Source organism: Macrobrachium nipponense, chromosome 41 (genome assembly GCF_015104395.2).
Source record: "Macrobrachium nipponense isolate FS-2020 chromosome 41, ASM1510439v2, whole genome shotgun sequence".
In the NCBI taxonomy this organism is placed as follows: domain Eukaryota; kingdom Metazoa; phylum Arthropoda; class Malacostraca; order Decapoda; family Palaemonidae; genus Macrobrachium; species Macrobrachium nipponense.
In genome coordinates, this window is record NC_061102.1 from 54,674,508 (window position 1) to 54,701,583 (window position 27,076).

Below are 27,076 nucleotides of genomic sequence, written 5' to 3' on the forward strand. Positions count from 1 at the left end.
AACTCAACCTTTGACTTAACTCTGCAGATCAAGAAAATGTGACCATAAGCCTCAAATATCTCAGTAGCCTCAGCAAAAAAATTTTTTTTTAAAGACGCATCAATTAACCTGGAATGCATTAATCTCTATCCCTCTGGTGGGCATCTTTTAGAAAGATTAGCTAGCCAAGGCTTTGTAAGTTTCTCATTTGCATATGCTGATTTTGATAAGAATAAAGTTTCTGAAATGACATTTGTTTATGTGCAATTCATTTTATAGTGCAGAATTTCAGATTTTTTCTTCGTAAACTGGTACATTAGTTTTTTGTAACAGAAAGAAATAAAAATGATCAAGGATCCATGATTGCCAACACCTTGTAGAAGCAAAACATTGAAGAAGAAAATTTAATAAGTGGAAGCTGTAGTATTTTTGATAGGCATTTGCCATTCATTAGACAAAGCTTTTAAAAGCATTTTGTATCCTTTTGTTAGCTTTTAGAAGATTCTGTATTCTTTTATTACGTATATTTTTATGGAAATGAAATGGATTTTATATTTCAATTTCAGAAGTTAAAAATAATGGAAGGTGACCACACCAAAGATGACTGTGCCGCAGGCTCAGAGAGCTCCAAAGATGGTGTAATGGAGGATGAGGCTGTCGTTTTAAATCTTTCTGATGAATGCTCCATTGAAGAAGAAGTACAATTACTAATGCAGTCGCAGAAAAATGTGGAGCCCAAACGTCGTACAGAAATTACTTGGAAGCGCAAAGTCGAGATCCTCACTGAAATTGAGAAAATGGATAAATTACCAGGTAAGATGTCTCATCGTGACATGGCAGCTCATTTTTGCATTACTCGAAACACACTCTTCAACATACTTCGTGCTAGGGATAGAATAATTGAAGCCTATAAACGGAATTTAAATGGAAGGAGGAAGAGACTGAGGCCTGGGAAAGCTCCTCACGTAGAGCGAGCGCTTTTTAAGTGGTATAAAAATGCCAAGAAACAAAAGCTACCTCTCTCAAATATTGTTTTGTTTGAAAAAGCCAGAGACCTTGCTGTTTCTCAAGGGAATTATAATTTCCGTCCCACAACAGGCTGGTTAGAAAGATGGAAAAAGCGACACAGTATCACCTTTGCAGCTGAAGCATCAAGTGAAGGTTATGAAAAAAGTAATGAAAATGAAGATGAAGAAAAGACAAATTGTAATAGTTCATCTGTCAAAGATGAAGATCGGGTAGCAGAAAGTGACCAGCATTCTGAACAGGAGGAGGAGGAGGATGAAGATGATGAGGACTATGATGATGACGACAATTCCTGCTCTCCAACCACACAAGATATAAGCAGCTTGCTTCAGATTAGTTTGCAAGAAACAGATGATGTTGTGCATAGAGGGAAAGGGATTAAGAGACAAACTTTAACACTCAGACAAAAATTTGATATTGTTAAAGCTGTTGAAAGTCTTCCCATGAAATGGAGTTTACGGGATATGGCCTCTCTCTTCGATATTCCAAAGACGACCATGTTACACATGATGAAGAACAGGGATGTTATAGTAAAGAATTATTTGAATAGCCCTGATAAGGAAAGGAGGCGTAATAAAAAGGGTAAGGCTCCTGATATAGAGGATGCCTTGTATCTGTGGTACCTAAAAGTTAAGGAAAAGAATTTACCAATAACTGCTGGGATTTTGAGAAAAAAAGCCAAATCTATTGCATCGTCTGTTGGGAAACCAGACTTTGTTCCAACAGAAGGATGGTTTGCTCGATGGAAAAAAAGAAATAATGTCACTTGTGGCCGTCCTAAACAGTATGATGGGACTGAAACAGCAAATGTCCATCCTTCAGAATATGATGAAGGTGATATACAGCTCTTCAATACTGCATATGAAAAGGAAAAACGTACGTCCTTGTCATTGAGACAGAAAGTTGAGATTATTCATCAGATGGAATCAGAGCCAAAAGTAAAACTAAGGGAGTGGGTTAATTTATATAATGTGTCAAAGTCTACCTTAAGTATCATTAAGAAAAACAAAGAAACAATACTCAAATCATTCTATGGCGACCCTTCAGCTGACCGTAAGCGCATGAGAAAAGGCTCAGCATCTGAAGTTGAAGAAGCTCTCTTTAGGTGGTATAAGGAAGTGAAAGATCAAAGCATTACTCTTACAAGTACAACACTTAGAGATAAAGCTAAAGAATTGGCAAACTATATGGGAAAAGTGGATTTCATACCTACATCCACATGGCTTGATACCTGGAAAAGAAAGCATGGGTTACTTGATCAGCAGAAGGAAACTGATCAACAGCAGCCTATGTTACAAACAAACTTGAACCAGAGTGGTATTCAGCCTGTAGTAGAAGACAAGCAACAAAATCGTTTTCACTTTCATCAGAACCCTCACAGTGCTGCTGGTCACATGAATGTGATGGAAAATCAAAACGTTCCTCCCAGTGCAAATGTATTCAAAGGCCCTTCAAATCTCCAGCCAGTGAATAACTCCTACCCTAGAGATATGTTTGGCTTTCAGGTTCCTTCCCACACTCAGGAAAATGTAGGCAATTTTGATGGTTTTCTTAGAAATCAGACACATCCTAATGAAGCAGCTATTGAAAATACAAATAACATTGCTCCTCATGGAGTTCCACCGGGCAATGGTGCCGACCAACAATTTTCATCTCTCCCAACAGCAAATAAATTTATGGGATCTAATGTGTATGGAAATGAACTCTCCAGTGCACGTGATATGTTTGGTGGGAATGGAATGAATCGAGGTGTTATTAGTAATTCCCGTGACCATAATGGTGTACCTGCTTCTGCCATAACTCAGTGGGGCTATGCCTCCTCAGAACGTGTATTACAGCCATACAAGGTAGACAACCATCAATCCTCAAATGTACTTCCTGCCACGGAGCTCCTTAGCGAAGGTTCAGTTCGACGAGCTATGATGGAAATTAGACGTTTCTTAGAACAGTCTCCTTACCCTGTAGATTGGTCTATTGTTCATAGCTTTGAGATGCTTGTTCATGCCAATTTAGCTGCAAGTAGAGGCATTTGTCCTCCATAAAGACAGCATAGGATGCAGAAATGAACTATCCCTTCCAAGTTTGTAATCCTTCCATAGTACCTCAAGTCTCATCCGTGTACACATACATCATGTTTATACATCATGTTTATATCAGCCATATATTCACTGAATATCATATAGATTTTTATACTTTTGCATATCATATATGGTTAGACTAAACTTATTATAGATAGGGACTTTCAGAAAACTGTAAGTGTTGCATACACAAAAGCATTCTTTTTTGTATATGTGACTTACCCAGTAGTAATTATATTGCTGAGAGTCTCTACTCAACGGCAACCTAAATTAAAATTTCGCGGGTAGCACTTCAATGACTCGGTGTAGGTATACAGTGCCGTCCCCCTATGGCAATACCAGGAAGTTGCCACCACCGGAATGCATTCATAGCCTTCGAGCAGGACGATTCATATCTTTTGTTTATTTTGTTTAGATTAACATCTAGCTGGATACTTGCAGTCTCCGGGAATAATAATTGCCTCATAAATAGGTCTTGAATGGCTCACTATTCAAGTAGATCAGTTATTTCTGCATCTATCAGTTTACTTACCGGGCTTAACGTAAGTCATCGGTTAAGTATTGCCTTCAGTAACTAATCTTGATGTTATGTCATTCCTTTAGGCCAAACTTTCATTTTTAGAATTTGTTTACTGGCCATGAGCTATTAGCAAGACACCATGCCAGTAACAGTTACCTTAGAACAATCCTTTTACACTAGTGATTGTTCACTGGGTATAGGCTATTCTCAAGCTGAAGGTATGAACACCTTAAAGTAATTCTAGAATGTTATCCATTCTTTTATCCAAAAACTTTTCCATTTATTTGCTTACCGGGATTAGGCTACATGTAAGTCCCCCGTTAATGATTACCTTTAAAGTAATTCCTGAACATTGCAGGAATGTTGCATCATTACATTGGGGGATATTTTGATTTTGGGAATCTGTTTACCAATCATAGACTAGTCGCAAAACGCCAGTAAATATAATTACCTTAAAGGTAATTTGTGAATGTTAAGACCTTCTTTTGGGCCAAATGTTGGCAATTAGGCCAACACGTTTTGTTTTGTTTACCATGCCTGCAATACTCATTACTTTCCTTTGCAGAGACAAAGGTGGAAGTTGAAAATGCATCAATTAACTACCGGGGGTTTTGCTTCGGCAGTACTTTGGTACGTTACAGAGAGCTGGGATGGCCTCGGTGTACGGAGGTATTTTCCTGGTGTCATATAGTTGTGAACTTTCACGTTCGGTAACTTACCCTCTAATTCGCATGTCGGACTGGAGCTCAGGCCACTCGAGTCAATTAGTACGACCAAGGCCACCATAAGTGCGTAATCAGTTATTGAATTCGATCACTTTGAATTCCTGATACAGGCAGTCCCTAGGTTACGACGGTCTCAGCTTATGGCGTTCCGAGGTTAAGGCGCTTTTCAATTTTATTCATCAGAAATTATTTCCAGGGTTACAACGCCTACACCATTGATCTGGCAGATGAAATATGACACCAAAAATGCAAAATAATCAATATTTGAAGGTTGTTTTGATGAAAAACGCAATAAGAATGCAGTTTACACAGTTTTGAATGCACCCAAAGCATTAAAAGTAAGGTTTTCTTATGATTTTTGACGATGTTCCGGCTTACGACAATTTTTGGGTTACAACGCATCTCAAGAACGGAACCCCTGTCGTAACCCGGGACTCCCTGTAATTCTAATTCTACTAATGTTTTCTTTTTGAGTATTTGGTTATCTGTAAATATCCATTTTATTCTTTTATATTAAGAGTTGGATTTTGAGACTTAATATGAAAACTACTTGATATACAGTGGTACCTCGACATACAAAAGTCCCAACTTACGAAAAATCCAAGTTACGAAAGCAAATACGAAGATTTTTTTGGCTCTACATACAAAAATAGTTAAGGTTACAAAAGGCTGTTGCTGTAAAGTCCCAAGATTCGTCCGGACCACCAAAAACAATTTTAAAACTCGCGCGCCGCCAACTGAGTAGACTCGCCACCATCCTCCCGCTCTCCCATTGGTTCCTGATGCTAGTCACCGCCGTAAGATCCTGCTCTCCTATTGGTTAGCATCTACCCCATGTGCTCTACGTATGTGTTCTATTGGTAAAAGGATGCTGTAAATTGAAAAACTTATGCAATACATTTAATAAAAAAAATACTTTAGGTAAAGATAGAATAAAGAATAGAAATGAATGGTTATTTTACTGTTTGGTAGTTTCAGTAGTGGAATAGAGATAATGAAAATGTATGATTATGTACTGTACTGTGTGCTAGGTAAAAGTGGTTGCTTGGCGATCGTTCGCTACTCATATAGTGTGAACACAAACAAAAGGTTGGAAGCTTTTTTTTGTTTGTTTGTTTATTATAGTTAATGGTTACTTAATAATTATTTGAAATGAGTACATGCAATACATTTAATAAAAAAAATTGTGAATTAGATATCATAAAATATAAAATAAATCAGACTGCTATCATCGAAGCCAACAAATATTTTCTTCAATTCTTCTTCTGTTTTAATATTATATATATACGTATATGTTTCATTATAGATGTCAGTAACTTGGTATCTCCATTAGGTAAAGATAGAATAAAGAATAGAAATGAATTGTAATTATACTGTTTGGTAGTTTCAGTAGTTGAAGAGAGATAATGAAAATGCTAGGTAAAAGTGGTTGCTTGGCGATCGTTCGGTACTCGTAGGGCTGAATGTAAACAAAAGGTTGGAAGCTTATTTTGTTTGTTTTTGTACGTATTATAGTTAATGATTATAGTTAATGATTAATTAATAATTATTTGAAGTGAGTATATACTGATTATTTATATACATTTTATTGGCATATTCTAAGCTTTTAGCTTCTTAGGTGTAGATGTCAGAATCATAGACTAGGCTACAGTAGCAACTGCTAACATAGGCTAGGCTTATTGTTAAGGGACATATGCTAAAGTCCTAATATATGCAGTGAAAATGGGGTTGAACATTACATGCAGTTGAATATTACTCAAGTATGTACAGTATTTTGCCTTTTTGGTGTCATATTTCTTCTGTCGGATCGGCGTCGTAACCCTAGAACGTGTTGTAAGCCTGGAAATATAATTTATTGGGGTGTTTTTGTAGGGCTTAGAACAAATTAGGCAATTTACATGTAAAATGCAGTTCAAGATATGAAAAACTCAGGTTACGAAGGCCGCCTCAGAACGGATTAATTTCGTATGTCGAGGTACCGCTGTAATTTATCTTATTTTAGAGCATAAACGTATTTGATTACGTTAATTTTTAATACATATCTGAATATATGAAATGCTATTTCATATACAGTAGAACCTCTACATACGAAAGTCCCTATGTATGAAAAATCCAGGTTACGAAAGCAAAGATGAAAATTTTTTTGCTTCTGTGTACGAAAATAATTCAGGTTTCAAAAGGGTGTATGTACTGTAAACTGAGATTTGCCTAGGCCGCCGAGAACAATTTTAAAACTTGCGCCGCCAACTCAGTAGACTCGCCACCATCCTCCCGCTCTCCCATTGCTTCCTGATGCTAGTCACCGCCGTAAGATCCTGCTCTCCTATTGGTCAGCAACTGTCCCATCATGCCTCTATGTAAAGGCATTCCTTCACCATTTCGTTGTGGCAGCGTTATCGTAAACACCTGGAATTCTCTCGTTCACATAGATTTCGTTTGTTAACATAAATTCGTGTTAGTGATTTTGCTTTCGTTGTGCTGTAAGTTACTTTATCGTGTTGTGTGTGAACTTAATTACTTACGTTACTAGCCACGGGTCCCAAGAATGTTGCTGAAGTTCACAGAAAGAAGAGGATGCTTTCTATGGAGACGAAGATGGAGATAATCAAGAAGTGTTAATGTTTTCTGCCATTTGATAATGTGTTTCGTAAAGTTTAGTGTTAATGTTTTCTGCCATTTTTTAATGTGTTTCATAAAGTTAAGTGTTCATGTTTTCTGCCATTTGTCCTCCTCCTCTGTAGCCACTTTTGGAGATCGCCTCACTCGAAAGGTAAGGTTCCACATTTTACTACATATGTACGTACATTTACGTACAGTATTTCTTGTGCCCTGTACACTAATACACTATTTACAGGTAATCACGGTTAGGTTAGGTATTGAATGGTCCAAATTGTTGTATTTCATTGTTCATTGATCAATTTAACTTTATTATAAAATTTACTGTGGTGTTTTTGTAGGGCTTAGAACGAATTAGGCAATTTACATGTAAAACGTGGTTCTAGATACGAAAAAATCAGGTTACGAAAGCCGCTTCAGAACGGATTAATTTCATAACCTGAGGCACTACTGCAATTTTAAATACTTATTTTATTCCTTTATCACTAATAGAGAATAAAAGCACAGTAATTTACAATATTAGAGTGGAATTTGTTTTGTTACATTATACAAAAATGTACACATACATACATGTATGTGATTTTAAGGAAATAAGAATGCTATTTACATATTTTTAGTTTGCCTTCATTTCCCTAGATGCCAGAATTTCATGTAAAGTATAGTTAATAATCGATTACTGCTTGCTTATTTTCTTATAGTAATAAGTAACTGAGATCTCCAGAGACTCTGGCATCTCACCACTAGTCTGTCCGAGCGTCATTTTGTGTTATCTAAATACAAAGACTGAATATAGGACACGCTAATGTTATTCATACATTTTTAGCTTTCCTTCTTGCCTGGATACCAGAATTTCATTTAGGGTAGATAATTGATTATGGATCGATTATTTGCATGAATTAATAAGTAACAGATTTCCAGAGACGTTGGCATCTTGCCTCTTGTCTGTCTAGGAGCAAGAGTCCGTTGCTGACATAAGGCTAGCTTAATCAAAACACCAGCTGTCCTAGTGTCCACCCCTGGGTGCCAAGTGTTTCGGGTGCCAGTGACTGCCAAGTGCCCAGCATTTTGGTCGACAATGGCTGCCAAACGCCCAATGTTTCGAGCGCCTGTGCCTGCCTAACACCCAGTGTTCGCCTCTCGCCTAATGACTCTTGCTTCACGCCTTCCAATGCTGAGTTCTCTCCTACTAACCCTCATATCTAAGTCATTTGCTCCTGCGCTTGGCTCTATCGCTTCCATCCCTTGCCTTTGCCAGCATTTGATTTCAATTATCATGAATTTATCAACGTAACAGTGAAGTGTTGTGCAGTGGAGGAGGTGGTTACTTGTCCCTTGATTCTCGTAGACAAAGGTCACTGTCCCGCTCCCCTGCACAAGGGAGAAGACATACCGGAGGTCCAAGAGAGGTCGGGGGTTGCATACAGGTAGTCGCTCCCTCAGTCGAACCTCTTGTCGGTCCAAGGTATCGACAGACGACCGCTGGAAAGGCCTATGTCTGGATGTGTGTTAGAGGAGGTGACCATCTGGCCCCTCGGAACTCCTAGACTTAGAGTCACTGTCCTGCTCCTCTGCACCCGGGAGAAGACATACTGGTAGTTGAAGGGAGTCTGAGGGGGTTGCCCCCAGTAGTTGTAGTTGCCCTCTCCGTCAAACCTGTGGCTAGTCCCAGGTATCAGCAGACAGACACTGAAAAGGCGTCTTGTGATGCATTAATGGGTTTTGTCTGAACACGGCTGGATTAGTTTTAATTTTGAGTGCCCTGTACTAGTGCCTAGCAGTGTTGCCAATTGGTATGTGTTTACCCTCCAAACTGTGTATAAGACTTACACAAAACCATGGAAATAAGTGAAATTGGCGTATCTATTTGTAGTATATATATACTACATATTAGAGCAATTTTACCAGTATTGCATTACTATGACAACTAGAATTCATGGAAACAGTTGTAAATGCATCGGCGTATGTGTGAAGCTCCACTAAATTGGAAACGATGGTGCCTAGGCGTTCAATCTCGTAAGCGACCTCTTGCTTTCGATAGCCAGTCCTCTCCCAGGCTTTCGCGCCAGATGTGTGGACTTACTCACCTTCCTTTTCGTTGAAGAGAAAGATCAGAGCTCTGATCCTGCTTTGGCGTTTTGGATGGACGCCAGGTTTGGGCGCGCAGATCTTTCTAGTATCTGGTGTATTTTGTCGAGCACCAATCTCCGTCCATTCGCTCTGCACCATCTGAGGAGCTACACTCCATGCTCCAGCTTGCCCGGAGCCTTCCATGCCTTCCCTGGCACCAGGTGTTGGTAGTTTGGTGATAGCTGTTGGATCCCAATCACAGTCTCCTTGTTCGTCTTCATTGATACTACAGGATCTTTCGTTTGCTCCTGTCCTACGACTTGGTGAGAACATCACTTGAGTCGTGCAGTAAGCTCTATATAGTCCTGTTTGCAAGGTTTACAATCACGGAGAAGACAGGTGCGTGGCGAGACCTTGGGTGGCAAGATGTGGCAAGGTCTTGCCATCTTTTGGCGCATTCAATGCCACTCAACTCTCACGTTCCCGTGCTCTAACCAGTTGTGGGAAGAGAAGGCTCCATGTGATCTGTGAGAGCCCATACTCTCCCTTTGGAAGTGTTTTTCGCTGAGGTGAATATGTTTTCCCAAGTGTGTACTTGGCTATCATCACTGCAAGTTGATGATCGCATGCATCATCGCCCTTCCTGCTAATTCCGAGAAGAGCAGGCTAGAACGGTCAATCCTCTCTTTTTTTTCCCCCCCTACTTCCTGAGTAACACTGTGATGGATGAGGAAATAATAGAAACTCTACGGAGTGTACTCCCCAGAGTTCGGATTCAAGAGCCTATGTTCCTGGTTCTATCTTAGGATATCACTGGACATACGTTCATTTGTTTGTGGGAACAACCAGTTTGGCATGAACTAGTCGTCTTCAGTGTCCTGTTATCGCCGTAGAAACCGTCCTTCAGGATAGCATCTCGTTCGCTCTCTTCATTAGAGAATAAAGGATATCTGCCTCCAGTCCTTATTCTTGTTCTCTTTTGAAGTGAAGAAGAATTAGACTGGCGTTCGATCACCAGTAGCCTACGAATATTCTTGTATATTCTTGCGGCAGGCATCTGTTATCAGTTGCACCATCTGAGTGATAGATGCACTCGGGTAATTAGTCCTAGTGTGCAACCGAGACAAATAGTTCCTTATCGTAACCAGAGTTGCTTGTAATAAGTTGAAACTTACGACAGCCTTTCGTGCCCCCCAAAAGTTTCCGGTTGGGAGTTTGAGACGTCTAGTGGTTTTGTTAGGCAACAACACCACAGGGTTGGTATTATCATTAAACAAGAGGGTTGCCTTCCCTCGTGTTTCGATTAACATGCAATTGCTTGAGTGTGTCTGTTGTGCACTTGATAGCTCTATAAGATGAACGCATGCCAAGACGAAATGTACTACCAGGCAATTCAGCGTACAGAGTCGAGTGAATGCCTGCTCACTGAGATCTTGTTTGTCCTAATTTGTTTATCCTCTGTCTGTCGAGGGTTAACACCTAACTCGAATCTCTCTGCCCAACCATCACAGACTTAATGTCTCTGGTTGGCTTTAGATTCTTGCTTATGGTTCCTATCTTGGGCTTCTCAGTTACCATTGCGAGAATCTTCAGACAGAGTTATGTCTCATTAGATTCAGCATTGTCTTTCTGTTTACCCCATGGTACAACAGAAGTCTCGAATCTTTAGTTTTGGCGATGATTCAGAATGATTGTTGTGATAAATACAGCAGTTTTTTGTCTTCTATTTTCTCTTAATTCATAAAAGTGTTCAATTACTACTTGTTAACCATGTTTTGGAGGGAACGTTAGAAGACTTCGCCTGCCCTGATAGCTCTGCTTCTAGGGTAAACAGAAGAGTTACTCCCTGAACCAACCTTCGCAATGACAAGAAGCAGTTCATCAAGCAGTACATTCCTGTTTGTTTACACAGCTAAAGACTTCCAGCCTTCATTGCAACAGGAATCAGAGGACCATACATACCCTAGGAAGTTACTGTAAGAACTTGTCTCCTCCTCTGTCTAAACGTGTGGTCCTCCTTTTTATATGGGCTTCATGTTTGAGACACACACAGTGTTGTGGAGTGTCTTTTGGCCTTGTTTGGAGCAATGCTAAGGATATAAGAACAGCCTCTTCCTCCTTAGTTTTCAGTCATTTGTTGCTCTTTCAGCCCATTCTGCTATCGATCTTCCAGAGGCATAAACAATCTTTGCTTATCATATTTTTCTTTTTTATGTAAGCTTTAAAAAAAAGACTGGCATGACATCGCAGAAGGAAGCATAGGATGTTTTTCTATTATCTCTTCACTTTTTCAGTAAGGTGCTGAGCCTGGAGAGCCAGGGGGTACAGTGTACCTGGAGCACCCACTACGTAGCAGATGGGTCATGATGTTATTTCAGTGTAGGTGTCAGTGTTTTCTGGTTGTTTTATTTTGGTACTGTACCCAGGGCAAGGGTGGGTACCTATCATACTTTGCTAGTCATATGAGCATTGCCCTCGCCACTACGAGTTAAGATGAGCACAAACCAGAGGGAGTATTTATCTGCATAGCTCTCTTAATTGATAGGAATGACTAGCAGTGTTTTTCCAATGCTAGCAACTTTTCTATTTCAAATTCATTACATAATTAATGCTTTGGAGTTGAATTATGTCCATGATCCCACCTCCATTCAGTGTGGAATCAATGATATAATTACTGGGTAAGTCACATATACAAAAATGATATTTTTATAAAATTAGATTTTGTGTATACTTACCCAGTAATTATATGATCAGAGCCCACCCTCCTCCCCTCTGATGGACATTATGCATAAAACAGAATGACGTGATTAACTAAGTCGTTCTGAGTATTGCCATAGGGGGATGGCACTGTATACCTACACTGATCCAAATTTGAATTTAGGCTGTCGTCGAGTAGAAACTCTCAGCGATATAATTATGTACTGGGTAAGTATATACAAAATCTAATTTTATTATAAGAATATATTTCCATAAAGAATTATTTTGTATATTTTTTTGTTCCACTCTATATTAACTTTCTTATTTGTAAATCCTTGGTTGGTTTCATTCCCAACCCATCATTCATAAGCAACCCATTTTTATGGCATTTGAATGTCCCAGACACCAGTCTTTAGTTAAGCCAACAGAAGAAAGTTGGTATAGCTCAGTATTTGCTGTCGGAAGCAGCCTCCCAGATTTTAGAACACTGTACTCACATTTGAAAGGTCTTTGGTTTCATTCTTGTATTCCTCTACAGCTACTTTTCTTTTTTTATTAAGTAGATGAGTTAGGGTGCCTAGCTTATCCTTGTCCCTATAAGCTCATATAATACTGAGAGAAAGAACTTTTTATATGTCTGCTTTTCAGTACAAACCCATCATTCATGTCATTTTCTCCAGATAACTCGAAAACTGAAGAAGGAGATTAATGGGTACTTGAGAATCCCAATGGCCCATGTTCTGTGGCTCTGAGTTTCTTGTTTATTCGACAAAAACTAGTGTCTTGGACCTTCAAAGACCATGAATGTGGATTGCATAACAATGAAGGGTTTATCCTGAAAGTGCAAATTTTGTTTTATAAATTGATTTTTTTTTATATGAAGGAGAGTCTGTTTTCAGTGATCTGCTGCTGGTCTGGAAATTTCAACGAGATCTACAAAATGTGATATTGTACAGTAATATGTTAGTATTTAGTATTGTTGGCCTGAATAGATCACTTGCCTTTTTTAAGATATGGAGAATGCTCTCTCTCTCTCTCTCTCTCTCTCTCTCTCTCTCTCTCTCTCTCTCTCTCTCTCTCTCTCTCTCTCTCTCTGTTTCAACATCTTAGTTACAGTATTAGTCATCAGAGAATATTACACTGAGTGATGAGGTCAAATTACTTTTAATGATGCTTGGTTGTGTATGGGGATTTTAAAAACCTTGTACGTATTCTTGTATCATACAAACCTGTTGTATGCTTGTATGGTGTTACTGCCTGTTATGGTGCATTATTAGCTAAGACTAGAGTCATATCATAACCTTTGACAAAGGAATATTCAACCCCAAAATTCAATTACAGGTACTTTTTATGCAACATAAAAATGAGAATCAATGAAGGTACACCAGCGCTAATCACAGATCTTTATGCAACATAAATATGAGAATCCATGAAGGTACACTAACATTAATTACAGATCAGAAGCATCAGTTATTGGAACAGATAGTGGAGATGTGGTACAACAGCACACTGAGGTAGTAGCTTGGAGTACCATTTTTGTACTCCAAAATGGTAGCTTGGCACAATGAAACAGGAACTAGATGCAACTGGGTGGGAACGTGACACCGATGGCTTATTTCAGGTATACCTTACCACTTAGTCTCCCTGATGAAAAAAACACTTGCAGGGACTGTGAGCAGTCTTCATAGCATTGGAGGACTCCCTTTGGTCCTAAGTTGAGGATAACGATGAGATATTGGCAGGAGTGGGATATACTAAAAGGGGATTGAGGCTTGCCAAGAAGGTACCATGGTGCACTTGCACTCAAAAGGATGGAAACAGGTGCACTAACATGTTGGTAACACCAGTTATAGGTCTCTGAAGCATATACACTCAGCTGAATATCTATTCAAGAGTCTTAAACATGAATAATTATCACAGGTTACCTAAACTTACACACCCAGTATGGATCTGTTTGTGAGCACCTGATACAAAAATCTGACTGCTATGCCATACCTCCATGACATAAGATTCACCACTTACTCTGTGCCTTGAGTATTTATTCACAGGATATTAAAGGTTCACTACAGTGTTCCTTCATGCATGTATGTTCTGTCTTTTATCTATACCCTTTTGAATCTTCCTACTTATGTCTAACTTCATTAACTACTTTGCTCCAGTTTTCAGATCTAGAAATGTGACCTAGTTTTCAAATAAAACAAATTTTTAATAGTAATGATACTGTGACTGGTCTGCTCTGATGTGGTAAAGAATGATGGAGAAAGATAGACCTAGTTATCTACAGCTTTTCCACTTCTACCCACATCAGTTTATATTGGACATTGGTATGGTAACCATCCATTCTTGTGGTAACACTGCATCCCATTGTTAGTAAGTAATGTACACATTACAGATGTTCTCTGTTTTTATTACTTTTGGTGAGTGACATCCAGGATACCCTGGAGGTTCTTAAATATATTTTAAATTACTGGCTCTAATCAACAAGTATATTGATCCTAAAGCAACAAACTAATTCATGAAGGTTGCCTCATACTTAATAAGCTTTTCAGCATAAGTAACACAAGGAATATAACAATTGTAAGATCTCAAAATTTTTTTAAATGATTGTGATGCCCTTTAAAACCTTCTCTTAGATTATTATCCTCCTAGTCCCTCTGATAGTCTTTCAGTCACAGGGACAGTTAACAGTACAGTTGTTATAACATCATAAGTAGGGGGCTCCTTTCATTAGATGTTGCTCATCAGAGAAAGGCCAAAAATTCGTTCTTTTATTGGTGACTCTATTCTCAGCTAACACTGCGATGTTCTTGGCAGTATGTTATAAATGAATTAAGAAGTTTGTATTTAGAACATGTGAAATTTTAACATTATTTTTCACATTGCCCTTGGTTTGTCCTTTTATTATTGTCTTATGTGGTAAACAATTTTGTGTCAAATACTTACCTGCTAATTTCATCGAATTTTATTAGTCTATGTTGTAAATAGTAATTGTATATTGTAGCATGATTTTTCTTTCAAAAGTTACATTTAAATAACAGAATTTGCATTATTCAATGAGTTTAATTTTTGCACATTTTTAACATTTTTTCTTGTTTTCATACCAAGCTTGATTTCCATGTTTGAGATTTTGATATCACTGTATCCTATTTATTTTGGTAAATTTGTGTATCATCAGAATTTCAAGTACAAACCATTTGAGTTGGTCTGTTGAGGATAAGTTTTGTACTCATTGGTCTGGTCGAAATAATTGATATATGTATTTTATTTGCGAATTTTAGATGTTATCCTTCTGTGGATTGCATCTTTTTGTTCGAGTACCCGCTTTAAATCATTTGTTTGATAGTGGCAATTTGGCATGATGTATTTTAGGGCTGTTAGGTTTTTGCCTACTATTATAAACTTGATTCTAAAATGATTCCTATCAAAGTAATATAGATATTTGTAGAGGAGAGAAACAAGAAATATATAAAAAAGAGGGAGAAGAAAATGAGCAATAATAATAATATGTATATTTTTATTCAAGTTACTTGTAGGAGTAAGCAAACCTGTCAAAAAATCAAGATTGCAGACAGACCTAGTTATCTATGGTGCATGACTATACTGTGACCAGAAGTAATAAGTGAAAATCCACAATTATGAATCTGAGGATAGCTGTATTTTTAAAAATACAAAAATCAATAAAAACTGGTGCCTTGGACTGTTTGCACAGTGGTCCAAAGCCATATTTATCCATTTGTATTTTGAAAAATACAGCTTTCCTCATTGTGGATTTTTACTTGACACCTGGAATTACTACCAGGTAACAGATTTAGGCCTTTTAACAAGTATACTCACATTTTCCACCATGTGAAATAATATCTTTACCAGCTGTTTACTATGAAAAAAAAGACAGGAAGAGTACACTAAAGCAAGGACTGTGATGGAAAATAATGTTGAATGATTATTTGCAAGGTTATTTCAGTATGTAAATTGTTGGTCTCCCTCATGATACCAACTTTTAGTGCCTGAACATGTAAAAAAAAATGTGGTTGCTTGAGTGCAGCAATTTTTAACTAAACTGTAACCTTACAGAACTTAGAAAAGAATATTAATATAATGAAATTGATGATTATAAATTATGTAATAATAACTGGAGTAGACTATATAAAATTCAAGTTCAATAGATGAATGACATGCAAGAGAACTAGTTAAAAAATGTTCATGCCCTATCAGTGTTAAACTTGGACAAAGTCTATTATAGTAATTGGTTTGCTAATTAGAAGCTTCTTGTTAAATATAAAGTCCTTAGTTTCCAGGAAAACATAAGTACCATAAACCCTGCTGTACAATCTGTATGTTCATTTTGTCAAACTTAATTAGTTGCATCGATTCAAGATTTTTCAAATTCAAGTTCTTTTGCAAGCATGACTTGATGGAACACTAAACAAAATACTAGTGTGACTTATTCCAAATAATTGCTTCTTTTAGACTGCAGAAAAGAAAAGTGTATTAATAGGTAGTACCTTACATTGGTTGCAGTACTTGTAAACAACATTATGGGTAAATATATTCACCTGTAGACATGAACCCTCACACTTAGGAACTCAAGTAAGTCAGAGACCATCCAGAATGCAACACAAATATTCTAGATTTGCTGTTTTCATCGGGTAAAAATCATAATGGTTTCAATTAAGAATTTGAAAAAGATACCCCACTTCTTTACATTTATTTTGTTTTAACCAGACCATTTACTCAAAATTAGAATTAAAGGGCCCTTTACAATTGAGTTTTAAAAACAAGTTCTCTTATGCTGACAGATCCCCAAGCTTTTTATAAAAGGTAGTACTGACTTTCTATAATACTGTCAGGTCAGTTGCCAGTTATTGCAAGAACATTGGTTTTAAGTGAAGTGCTTAAAAATTTGCTCAGAAATTTTGCAAATGTGATGGTTGTACTGCCCAAAGACATTAGTAATACTCTTATTATAATTTTATGTTATATTACAGCACTTTATTTATATAATGTACATTTGTTTTTTAGTTAATTCCAAATGATTAAATAGTTTTCATTTACATTTGAATAGTTCTGAGTTAAAAAAGACATAATGCTGCATTATATTGGTATCTTGATATGCAAATTTACAGTAATTTATAATATGCATCGTTGATTAGTACATATTGTCCTTTGCTGTACATATAGTATTTTATTAGAATAAAACCTGTATATCAGATCAGGAGTTATAACATTTTTTCCTCCTTTGGTGCAGTTTTTCAGAATTTTGTTCACTCTAACGGAACTGAATATCCAAAACTAAATAGATGAGTAACCTGTATGAAGAGAGGAACATCATGTTGGAAGACATATAATGGAAATGGAAGTGTAGGGTAAAAGGAAGAAGGGAAAACCTAGAAAGACATGGCATGATTGTGTAGGGGAAGATTTGTTATGGAAAGGTATTGACGAGAACGATGCACAGGACAGAAATCAATGGAGAGGAATAATTCATAACGGCGACCCCATATAGAAATGGGTTAAAGCTGGGAAGAAGAAATAGATGAGTAACCAATAAGACAATATACAGATAACCAAGACTATTTTTCAAGTTGTAACCCAACTTACAGTTCACCAAAACTTGAAATGTCAGGTTGTCAACCAAAATTGGTATTTAGTGTCTGAGATATCCAGATGTACCTACACATACAAGTTCAAAGGTTATACCAAAGCTTTTATGTGATATTTTTATTATTATTATTATTCAGGAGAGAAACCCTATATGTGTGGAACAAGCTAACAGGGGCTAATGATTTGAAATTCAAGCTTCCAAAGAATATGGTGCTCATTTGAAAGAAGTTGCAGAAGATAATAGGAAATACAGAAGGAAGAGGAAAAAAATATAAATCAATCAATAAATAGATAACAAACATTATGAAAAGTAAAATACCAAGTGAGTGAATTATTGAGGGTAGTAGCACATTGCATCTTCACTTGAACTTCTGAGGTTCTAGTTGCGCAACATCCTCGGGGAGACATCTATAGGCCAATAGTGTTGAGGAATAACTCCTATGAAACTGATATGCTATCAATGCAGCTTACGCAGTGCACTGTAGGCTTACTTAAATTCTTTGTAGCATCCCTTCACCTCCTGGCTGCAACCCATTTCATTCATTTTACTGTACCTCCATTCATATTATCTTTCTTCTTTCTTTCTTTTCACCCTCTCCTAATGATTATTCACAGTGCAACTGCGAGGGTTTCCTCCTGTTTCACCTTTACAATCTTTTCAATTTCAATTTCCTTTCAGTGCTTAATGACCTCACAGGTCCCAGGGCTGGGCCATATTGGCCTATATTTAAATTCCATTCCACACCTTTGGAACTGAAGTTCGACATCGTGGCACATGTACTATAATCTGGAGCTCTGTAGCAAAAGAGGATCAATTGTGATAGCAAAAATTTTCTGTTAAAAATGCAACTTATTGAACCCTTAAGGGTAAAGCAATAGATAGCCCTAACAACAAATAGTCAAATGGTAACAAACTAATCCAAATGAGAGGAAGCAGAACCTAAGTGACTGGCAGTAAAACGAAAAATTGCAATTGCAATTCGTAGTTTGAATAGCATAAACGACCCCTTACAAGCATTAAGCATATATCCAGGCGATTAGGCAAAGGCAAGAATAGTCAAAAGAAACAGGTTTTGTTTAGCTAAATCCGGCTGAGTTTGAGCTAACTAAATGGAAGTTTAAAAGTAAGGCCAAATCAAAATATAATTTCAGCCACTGTCAGTAGGAAGCAAGTGTCAAGACAAGCCAAACATCGTTCCGGTTATGAAGTAAGTAAATTTTTGTGTAAATCAACACCAACAGAATATATCCACAAATTCAGGAAGCTGTGTGTTCTGGAAGCACTAATGGAAAATGTCTCTAATTGAGATTTAATAAATGGTGTTAATGCATTTCAAATGGGTAATTCCCAGTTTAATTTGGATCTCTCTCTCTCTCTCTGTCTGTCTCACAAAGCATAACTTTTTTCTCTTTAGCAAGTCAAGAATGTATTGAAATGGTAAACTAGTGTTTTGTGTTTTTTTTTTTTTTTTTTTTTTTTTTTTTTTTTTTTTTTTTTTTTTTATAGCCAAGACATGTTTGCATACTGTGCAAGTAGAATCTTGGGATACCAGTCTTGTATCTCATGCTTGACAATGATCGAGGCTACATCATTATCACAAGCAAAAATTCACCCCCAAGAAGCCAGGGAAGATGCTGGATATTACTGTAGCAGGCTCCTACAGTCTCCAATAGGGTGACCAGCGTTCAACTTATGGTTGCAGCTGGCAAGAAAAGCGCTTTTCGTAAAGATTTTTATTTATGTCAGCTGAACTAAAAGTGGCTGGATCTTTATGACCTTTCCGGCTTGCTTAAATTATTGTATTGAAGCTTGTTTGTAGATTGTCATGCAGGACAGAAAGAGGAGTCGTTCAAATAGCAAATAATGTTGATTATATAATTATAAATACTGGGTGACCACCTTGAAGCAGCTACAGAGATGGTTAGGTGCATTTGCCATATTATTTGAGGATCTAAAAACGGATGGCAACAACTTTTTCAATTACTTCCGGATGTCTCAGGCATCATTGGGCAAAATACGAAATGCAGATACGTAGTCACATTTCGATTTTTGCAGTCTTCGAGACTTTTATCCCATAACTGATTTCGTCTCCACTAAAGATATATAAAGTGATCTATATCGATTTCATATTCCACTCTAATAAGACGTACTAGGGTTTCTTTCCCGGGATCCCAGCCATATTTAGCCCAGTTTTGTTTCCCGGAATTTTCATTTTCATATTTTTTTGTGCGCATTATTTACATAAATTGTATAAAAAAGCCGGGGGAAGAGATTTCAAGATTGAAGAAGAGCTGCAGTGAACAAGTTCAACCACAACCAGGTGCTTAGTTTCTTATAACATTCTTACACCATGAAAACATATTGATAAATAGTAGCTATATGCATCATAAAATAAAACTAAATGTTCTTTTTATTACTTAGGTAATTCAATATATATTGCAAGTTATAATTTTTATCTTATTTTTTACAAAATTTGTTATTGGATCTGGTATGTTTTCATCTCTTTTAAAATTAAGTGAGAGAGAGAGAGAGAGAGAGAGCAGTATACTGCAGATTTTACAAAGTTTGTAAAATCATATAATTTATATCACTCTCTGTTCAATCTTAGTTTAAAACATGAAAAGTACCAGTATATATATATACCAAAAGATTTCTTCAGTTGAATAAATACAATACATATAATGATTTTCATAGGATACTGTATACTATTTGTTATTATCCCTCGCCAGCAGAGAGTAGTTCAGCACGCCACTAAGTGCGTGTGACACGCATGTTGTAAAGACATGCATTGAACATGATGGTCCACTGGCCACCGCATAACTGCATCAACACAGAAGCCTGGTGGTACCACGCACGTGTTGTGGGGCAACACAGCGGAGATTTCATGTACACACAAGATGTGAATGACCCCATAAGATGTATAGGTTGACTGCTATCTGCATCATCACAACGCAGCTAACTACGTTGGCAAAACACATAGTGTTTCACACTATGCGTGTTGTTGCTGCAAATAGATGCTTTCGCCGCACCGCAGAAACTGCGATGGATTTTTGAATGTTGCTGCACACAGCTGCGTTATGTAGAAACCTATATGGTGGGAGATTTCTTTATACTTAATCTATGGTGGGCTGTAATGGCAACCACAATGGAAAAGAGAGACTGCATTGTGCTTTTATTGAGCACATTTGAGGAGGAAAATGAGAGACAATGCTGAATCCATTGGGTGGACTCTAAATGCAAAGCAAGAGACATTAGGTGCATTTGCCACGTTATTTGAGGATCTAAAACAGGATGGCAACAACTTTTTATATTACTTCCGTATGTCTCAAGCATCATTCAAGGAACGTCTGTGGCAGATATATTATAATAAGCTTCATAGGCAAAACATGATATGCAGAATGCAGATATAGACAAATTCTAACTTTCGTAGCCTTCGAGACTTTTATCCCGTAATACTGGTTTTGTCTCCCCTAAAGACGTAAGATCTAGTATATCGATTTCACGTTCTATTATAACAAGACGCACCGAGTCTCGATGCGTCTTCTTATAATGGAGATTATCCAGTAGTCCCCCAACTACTGACCTTTCACAAGCCTTCAGTTTTGGAGATGTTGGCCTAGTCTGCTTCCTGTAGAAAGAAAGTCCTTTAATGACAGAGAATAGCCAGTAGCCCCCTAACTACTGGCCGTTCGTCAGCCTTCAGTTTTAGAGATGTTGGCCTAGTCTGCTTCCTGTGTAAACAAGGTCCTTTAAGGCCAGAGATTAGCCAGCAGCCCCCAACTTCTGACCTTCCACCAACCTTCAGTTTCATACAATCAACTTACCTGTCAGATATATACTTAGCTAAGACTCCGTCGTCCCCGACAGAAATTCAAATTTCGTGCCACTCGCTACAGGTAGGTCAGGTGATCTACCGGCCTGCCCTGGGCGGCAGGACTAGGAACCATTCCCGTTTTCTATCATATTTTCTCTGTCGCCGGTGGTATCAACATTGTTGTTATTACCTCCTGACTTAGATTCTTATTTCAACCTTTTGATCATCGTTTCTCGGCTTTTTGGTGACGTATCTGGATCGTGGTTTTTGGCATTCGCTACTGTGGACTGAATTTGGACTTGCTTTTTTATTTTTCTCAGTATGTCTGACTCAAATGTGAGTGTGAGAATGTGTGTGAATGTAGGCTGCAGGGTGAGGATACCGAAGGCTTCGGTTGATCCTCACACTGTATGTCGTAAATGTAGGGGGTTTGAATGTTCTACTAATACCTGTCATGAATGTGAGTGATTAAATGCAGAAGAATGGAAGACTCTAACTTCTTATTTGAAGAAGTTAGAGAGGGATAGGGTTAGACATTTGAAAAGTGTGAGTACAAGGCCTATTGAGCCTTTTATTGACCCTATATCTAACATTGATGATTTGGATTCTCCCTCTATGTCGACTTCACAAGCTTTACTTTCAGAATCGGCCTCTGAAATCGCCGATCTGAAGGCTACTATCCATAAGATGAAGTCCAAAATGGCAGTCTTACAAGGTAAGGATAGTGAAAGTGAAATGTTCAGTGAAGTGAGTGCTCCCAGTGTTGTGGAGGGGGCGTTTGATCGTCCCTGCGACGCTCCCAGGCCTAGACCTCTTCCAAGCTCCCATGCCCAGAGGAGAAGGAAAGTCAAAAGCCTTAAGGAGGTCGTGGGGAATCCCCAACGGTCAGACGTCCCTTCAGCAGGCTCTGTTTCGATTCAGGCTGCTCAGGGCCGCTATAGAAAAAGCGTCCTGCGAGAGTGTTTCTCCTCCTCTCCCTCTCCCTCACCTAAACGAGGGTGGAAGGATTCGGACCTTTCTAGGCCACTGAAACGGCATTTGAGAGAACCTGAATTGGATTCAAGCCCGGAGCGCTTTTCAGATGAAGCTCCCTCTTCTATCAAAAAGGCGAAGGTGGCGTCAACGTCTCCCTACATGGACGTAGCGGACCGCTTGCCTTCTTTTTCTCCCCCGATTGAAGATGACGTGGGAGAAGCTTTGAGGAAAATTCTCCTTGCTGTACAAGAACAGCTAACCTCATTGGTGGGAGTTTTAGCGAGAGATCCTCCTCGTAAAAAGGACGTTTCGCTTCCAATCAAAAAGTCTTGTCCTCTCTCTCCTGCCAAACGCGAGGTGTCTTGCAGACATGAAGTTTCGTCTTCCAAACATGCTCAAGAGGTTTCGGTTTCAAGATCAAGATCGAGAGAACCTTATGTCAGAGACGTGACGCCAGATAGACGTGAGGCGTCTTACAGGCATGAGGTGTCATACAGAGCGTCATATAAGCGCGAGGCGCCAGCCAAGGTTTTGGCGCCAGCCAGGACGCCAGTTGAGAGCGAGACGTCTTCTCGGCGCGAGGCATCATACAGACGTCAGCAGTCAGCCAAGCGCGAGGCGTCAGCCAGGACGCTCGGCGGACGAGAAGCGTCATCCAAGCGCGAGGCGTCATCCTTTTATGGGGAGAAGCCTAGGCTTTTGGCGCCAACCAAGAAGGAAGCTTCTATCAAAGCTCAAACTTTGAGAAGGAAGGATTATCATTCCCTTAGTCCCTCTCCTATCAGGAGTTTGTCTCCCCCAGAGGAAAGACGTCCTGATTTGTCTACAGAGGCTCCTCTAGACCCCGAGTTGGAGGAAAACTCGGAAGACGAGTATCATGGAAGAGAAGGACTATCTAACTACAAAGTATTGACAGCCCTGCTTCTGGAAGAATACGGAGACAATTTAACCCCTGCCGCTCCTCCTTCTCCTCGCTCTCTGTTCTCGAGCGCAAAGGCGAAGAAGTCTTCATCTTTTCTAAGAATGAAGCCCGCCATTTCTATGAAGAGGGCTCTTCAGTCTTTGAATTCGTGGATGGATTCGAAGAAGGAGTTGGTCAGAACGGTCTTCTGCATACCCCCGGCGAGACTCGCTGGGAAACGGGGCATTTGGTATCAGACGGGAGAGAATATGGGCATTTCTCTTCCGTCTTCGGCAGAAGCGGACTTTTCAACCTTAGTCGATGCATCACGAAGGCAAGGATTGAACTCTGCCCGTGTGATTTGGGGCATTTCAGAACTGGATCATCTCCTCAAGGGGCTCTTCCATGTATTAGAAGTTTTCAACTGGGGTGATGTCCAAGAAGGCCTATGATTCAGAAGGGCTCGACCCAGAAGTTCTCCTGTGTATTCTGTCATGTATTGACAAAGCGGTACAGGATGGCTCGTTTGAGATCTCCTCTTTATTTGGAGCGGGACTTCTGAAGAAGAGAACAGTCTTTAGTGCTTTTTTGACTAAAGCAGTCTCCCACTCTCAAAGGGCAGCACTACTAAACTCTCCATTATCGGACTTTTTGTTTCCTTCTCAGTTAGTGAAAGACATTTCTCGTTCATTAACTGAGAAGGCGACTCAAGACCTTCTTACCCAGTCAGCAAGGAAGAAGAAACCTGCGACTGCGGCGGAAAAGAAAGGACCGAGTACGTCGGTTCAGCCCTTTCGAGGTAGCCCTACCTCCAGAGCACCCTCAAGAAGGAAGGCTCCTGAGAAGAGAGGTAGGTCTGCCTTCCGTCCCTTTAAGAAGGGAAAGTGATGCTTCTCTCCTCCAAGCACCAGTAGGTGCCAGGCTCCTGGGATTTGTGGAGTCCTGGGCACGTATCAACACAGACGCTTCATCAATGTCTGTAATAAGGAAAGGATATCTTATCCCTTTCCTGGACAGTCCTCCCCTGACTTCAACTCCGCGGGAACTGTCAGCCAAGTACAAGGATCCTGTGCTGAGGGATACTCTTCGATTGATGGTGGATCAGATGTGGGACAAGAGAGCGATAGAACTAGTACTGGATCAAAACTCCCCGGGGTTTTACAATCGCCTTTTTCTGGTTGCGAAGGCCTCGGGAGGCTGGAGACCGGTACTAGACGTCAGCTCTCTGAACAAATTTGTTCAGAAGGAGAAGTTCTCGATGGAGACTTCGGCCTCAGTCCTTGCGGCTATGCGACAAGGAGATTGGATGGTGTCTCTGGATCTCCAGGACGCCTATTTTTACGTCCCGATCCACCCTTCATCGAAGAAGTACCTCCGTTTCATGACGGGGGGAAGGATCTTTCAGTTCAGAGCCTTGTGTTTCGGCCTTTCCACAGCTCCTCAAGTCTTCACAAGCCTGATGAAGAATGTGGCGAGGTTTCTTCACCTCAAAGGTGTAAATATCTCTCTGTATCTGGACGACTGGCTCATCAGGGCCAGATCAGAGAGACAGTGCTTGGAGGACCTTACGTTGACACTAAGCCTGATCAGATCGTTGGGATTACTCGTAAACCTCGAGAAGTCACAGCTGACCTCCAGACAGAACTTAGTCTATCTTTGGATTCAGATGGATTCTCGGGGTTTTCGAGTATTTCCTTCGCAAGAGAGAATCGCAAAAGGTTTGCAGAAAGTCTCTCTCTTCTTAGGGAAGGAACAGACTTCGGCGAGGGAATGGCTGAGCCTTCTAGGGACCCTTTCCTCGCTCGAACAGTTCTTCCCACTAGGAAGACTTCATATACGTCCACTTCAATTCTTCCTCAAGAGGTCTTGGAGTTGGAAGACCGGACATCTTTCAGACGCCTTTCCCATTCCAGTGGAGATGAGACCGCACTTGGAATGGTGGTTGCCCCCTCTGAAGGAGAACAAAGGAATCTCCCTGAGAATCCAGAACCCAAACCTAGTGTTGTACTCCGACGCGTCGGAGAGAGGTTGGGGAGCAACATTAGGCTCGAAGGAAGTGTCAGGCACCTGGGAAGCAGCACAGGTGTCTTGGCACATAAACTGCAAAGAGCTCTTCGCCGTACACCTGGCTCTGAAGAGTCTAGAACCTCTTGTTTCAAACAAAGTAGTTCAAGTAAATGTGGACAACACCACAGCACTTGCCTACATTCGGAAACAAGGAGGGACTCACTCCTTGTTCCTCTACGAACTTGCAAGAGATCTTCTGCTTTGGACGTCTCAGAGGAACATCTCCCTGCTTACAAGGTTCGTTCAGGGAGAAAGGAATGTGAGGGGAGACAGGCTCAGCAGGAGGAACCAGGTCCTTCACACAGAGTGGACCCTACACAAAGATGTGTGTCAAGATCTCTGGTCTCTTTGGGGGACTCCTCATGTGGATCTCTTCGCCACGTTCCTCTCCAAAAGGCTGGGAGTCTTTTGCTCGGTCGTGGAAGACCCCAGAGCTCTGATAGTCGACGCCTTCCTACTAAACTGGTCTCACGTAGACGTCTACGCTTTTCCTCCTTTCAAAATCCTGGGACTAGTGCTGAAAAAATTTGTGGCTTCAAAGGGGACGAGGATGACATTGATAGCCCCCTTTTGGCCGGCACAAGACTGGTTCACGGAGGTGGTGGAGTTGATGGTAGATTTTCCCAGATCCCTCCCAAGAAGGATGGATCTTCTCAAACAACCACACTTCCAGAGGTATCATCAAAACCTCCCCGCTCTCGCTCTGACTGCCTTTCGACTATCGAAAGACTCGTCAGAGCGAGAGGGTTTTCTCGTAAAGTTGCAAGCGCGATCACGAGAGCCCGCAGAACCTCCCCTAGACAAGTATATCAGTCCAAGTGGGAGGTTTTTAGAAGGTGGTGCAGAACTAAGAAGTTGTCCTCCTCCACTACCTCTGTAGCGGAAATTGCAGATTTCCTTCTATTCCTGAGAGAAGAATCTCATCTAGCTGTATCCACAATAAAGGGATACAGAAGTATGCTTTCGGCAGTCTTCAGGAATAGAGGATTAGATCTGGCAGATAACAAGGATCTCCACGATCTCATAAGATCTTTTGAGACTACGAAGTCTAAGAAACCGGTCCCTCCTAACTGGAACCTAGACGTGGTACTCAAGTTCCTGTCATCCGAAAGATTCGAACCTCCTCATCTGGCGTCGTTTCGAGACATCACTAGGGAATGCTTATTCCTATTATCTTTAGCTACGGCAAAGAGAATTAGTGAATTACACGCTCTGGAGGATAAAGTAGGATTCAAGGGAGACTCAGCTATTTGCTCGTTTAAAACCCTGTTTTTAGCTAAAAACGAGAATCCCACGAATCCCTGGCCTAAGTCCTTCGAAGTTAAAGGCTTATCGAGTCTCGTAGGCAGAGAAGCAGAGAGGTCTCTATGTCCTGTAAGAGCTCTAAAGTTCTACCTTCAGAGAAAACACTAGATGGGGGGCTCTAGACAAGGTCTTTGGTGCGCGGTAAAAGGCCCCACAAGACTGATGTCCAAGAATGCTCTTGCATTCTTTGTGAGAAACGTCATTACAGACGCGCATAAGATCTGTCCTGACGAAGAGTTCCGACTGTTGAGAGTGAAAGCTCATGAAGTGAGAGCAGTAGCGACGTCTCTCTCGTTTCAAAAGAATATGTCACTTAAAAACATCATAGATACGACATTTTGGAGATGCAACTCAGTATTTGCATCTCATTACTTGAGAGACGTTCGTGTGACTATTGAGAAATGTTTTTCTCTGGGTCCTTTCGTGTCGGCGGATACGATCCTGGGTATGGGAGCCAACACCAATCCTTAAGTATATACTTACCTTCTTTTTAGATATGTTCTAGAGTCTCTTCTAACAAAAAGGACTTGGTGCCGCACAGGCGGCCAGTCACTGTTGTTCAGTAAGAAACTCTTGTGATATCTTATTAGATGAGTATAAATTTTTTTTTTGAAATTTATGTATGTGTGCGTATTGTGTTTTTTGAGTTATGGTTGTTGTGAAGAGTTCGGGGGATAACTCGGAACAATCTTTATTTCTAACAT

The 27,076-nt window shown here is 39.8% G+C and overlaps 1 protein-coding gene across 4 annotated transcripts in view; it reads left to right on the plus strand.

Moving 5' to 3' along the window:
• LOC135212768 (uncharacterized) overlaps nt 1–16,915 on the plus strand; it is a 94,334-nt gene extending 77,419 nt beyond the window's left edge. For all 4 annotated transcript variants that reach the window (XM_064246534.1, XM_064246535.1, XM_064246533.1 and 1 more), the window contains one exon: nt 546–16,915. In XM_064246534.1, the coding sequence (XP_064102604.1) occupies nt 558–3,047 (2,490 nt within the window). In that variant the 5' untranslated portion in view covers nt 546–557 and the 3' untranslated portion in view covers nt 3,048–16,915. The remainder of the gene's footprint in view (nt 1–545) is intronic.
• The last annotated feature ends 10,161 nt before the right edge of the window (nt 16,916–27,076 follow it).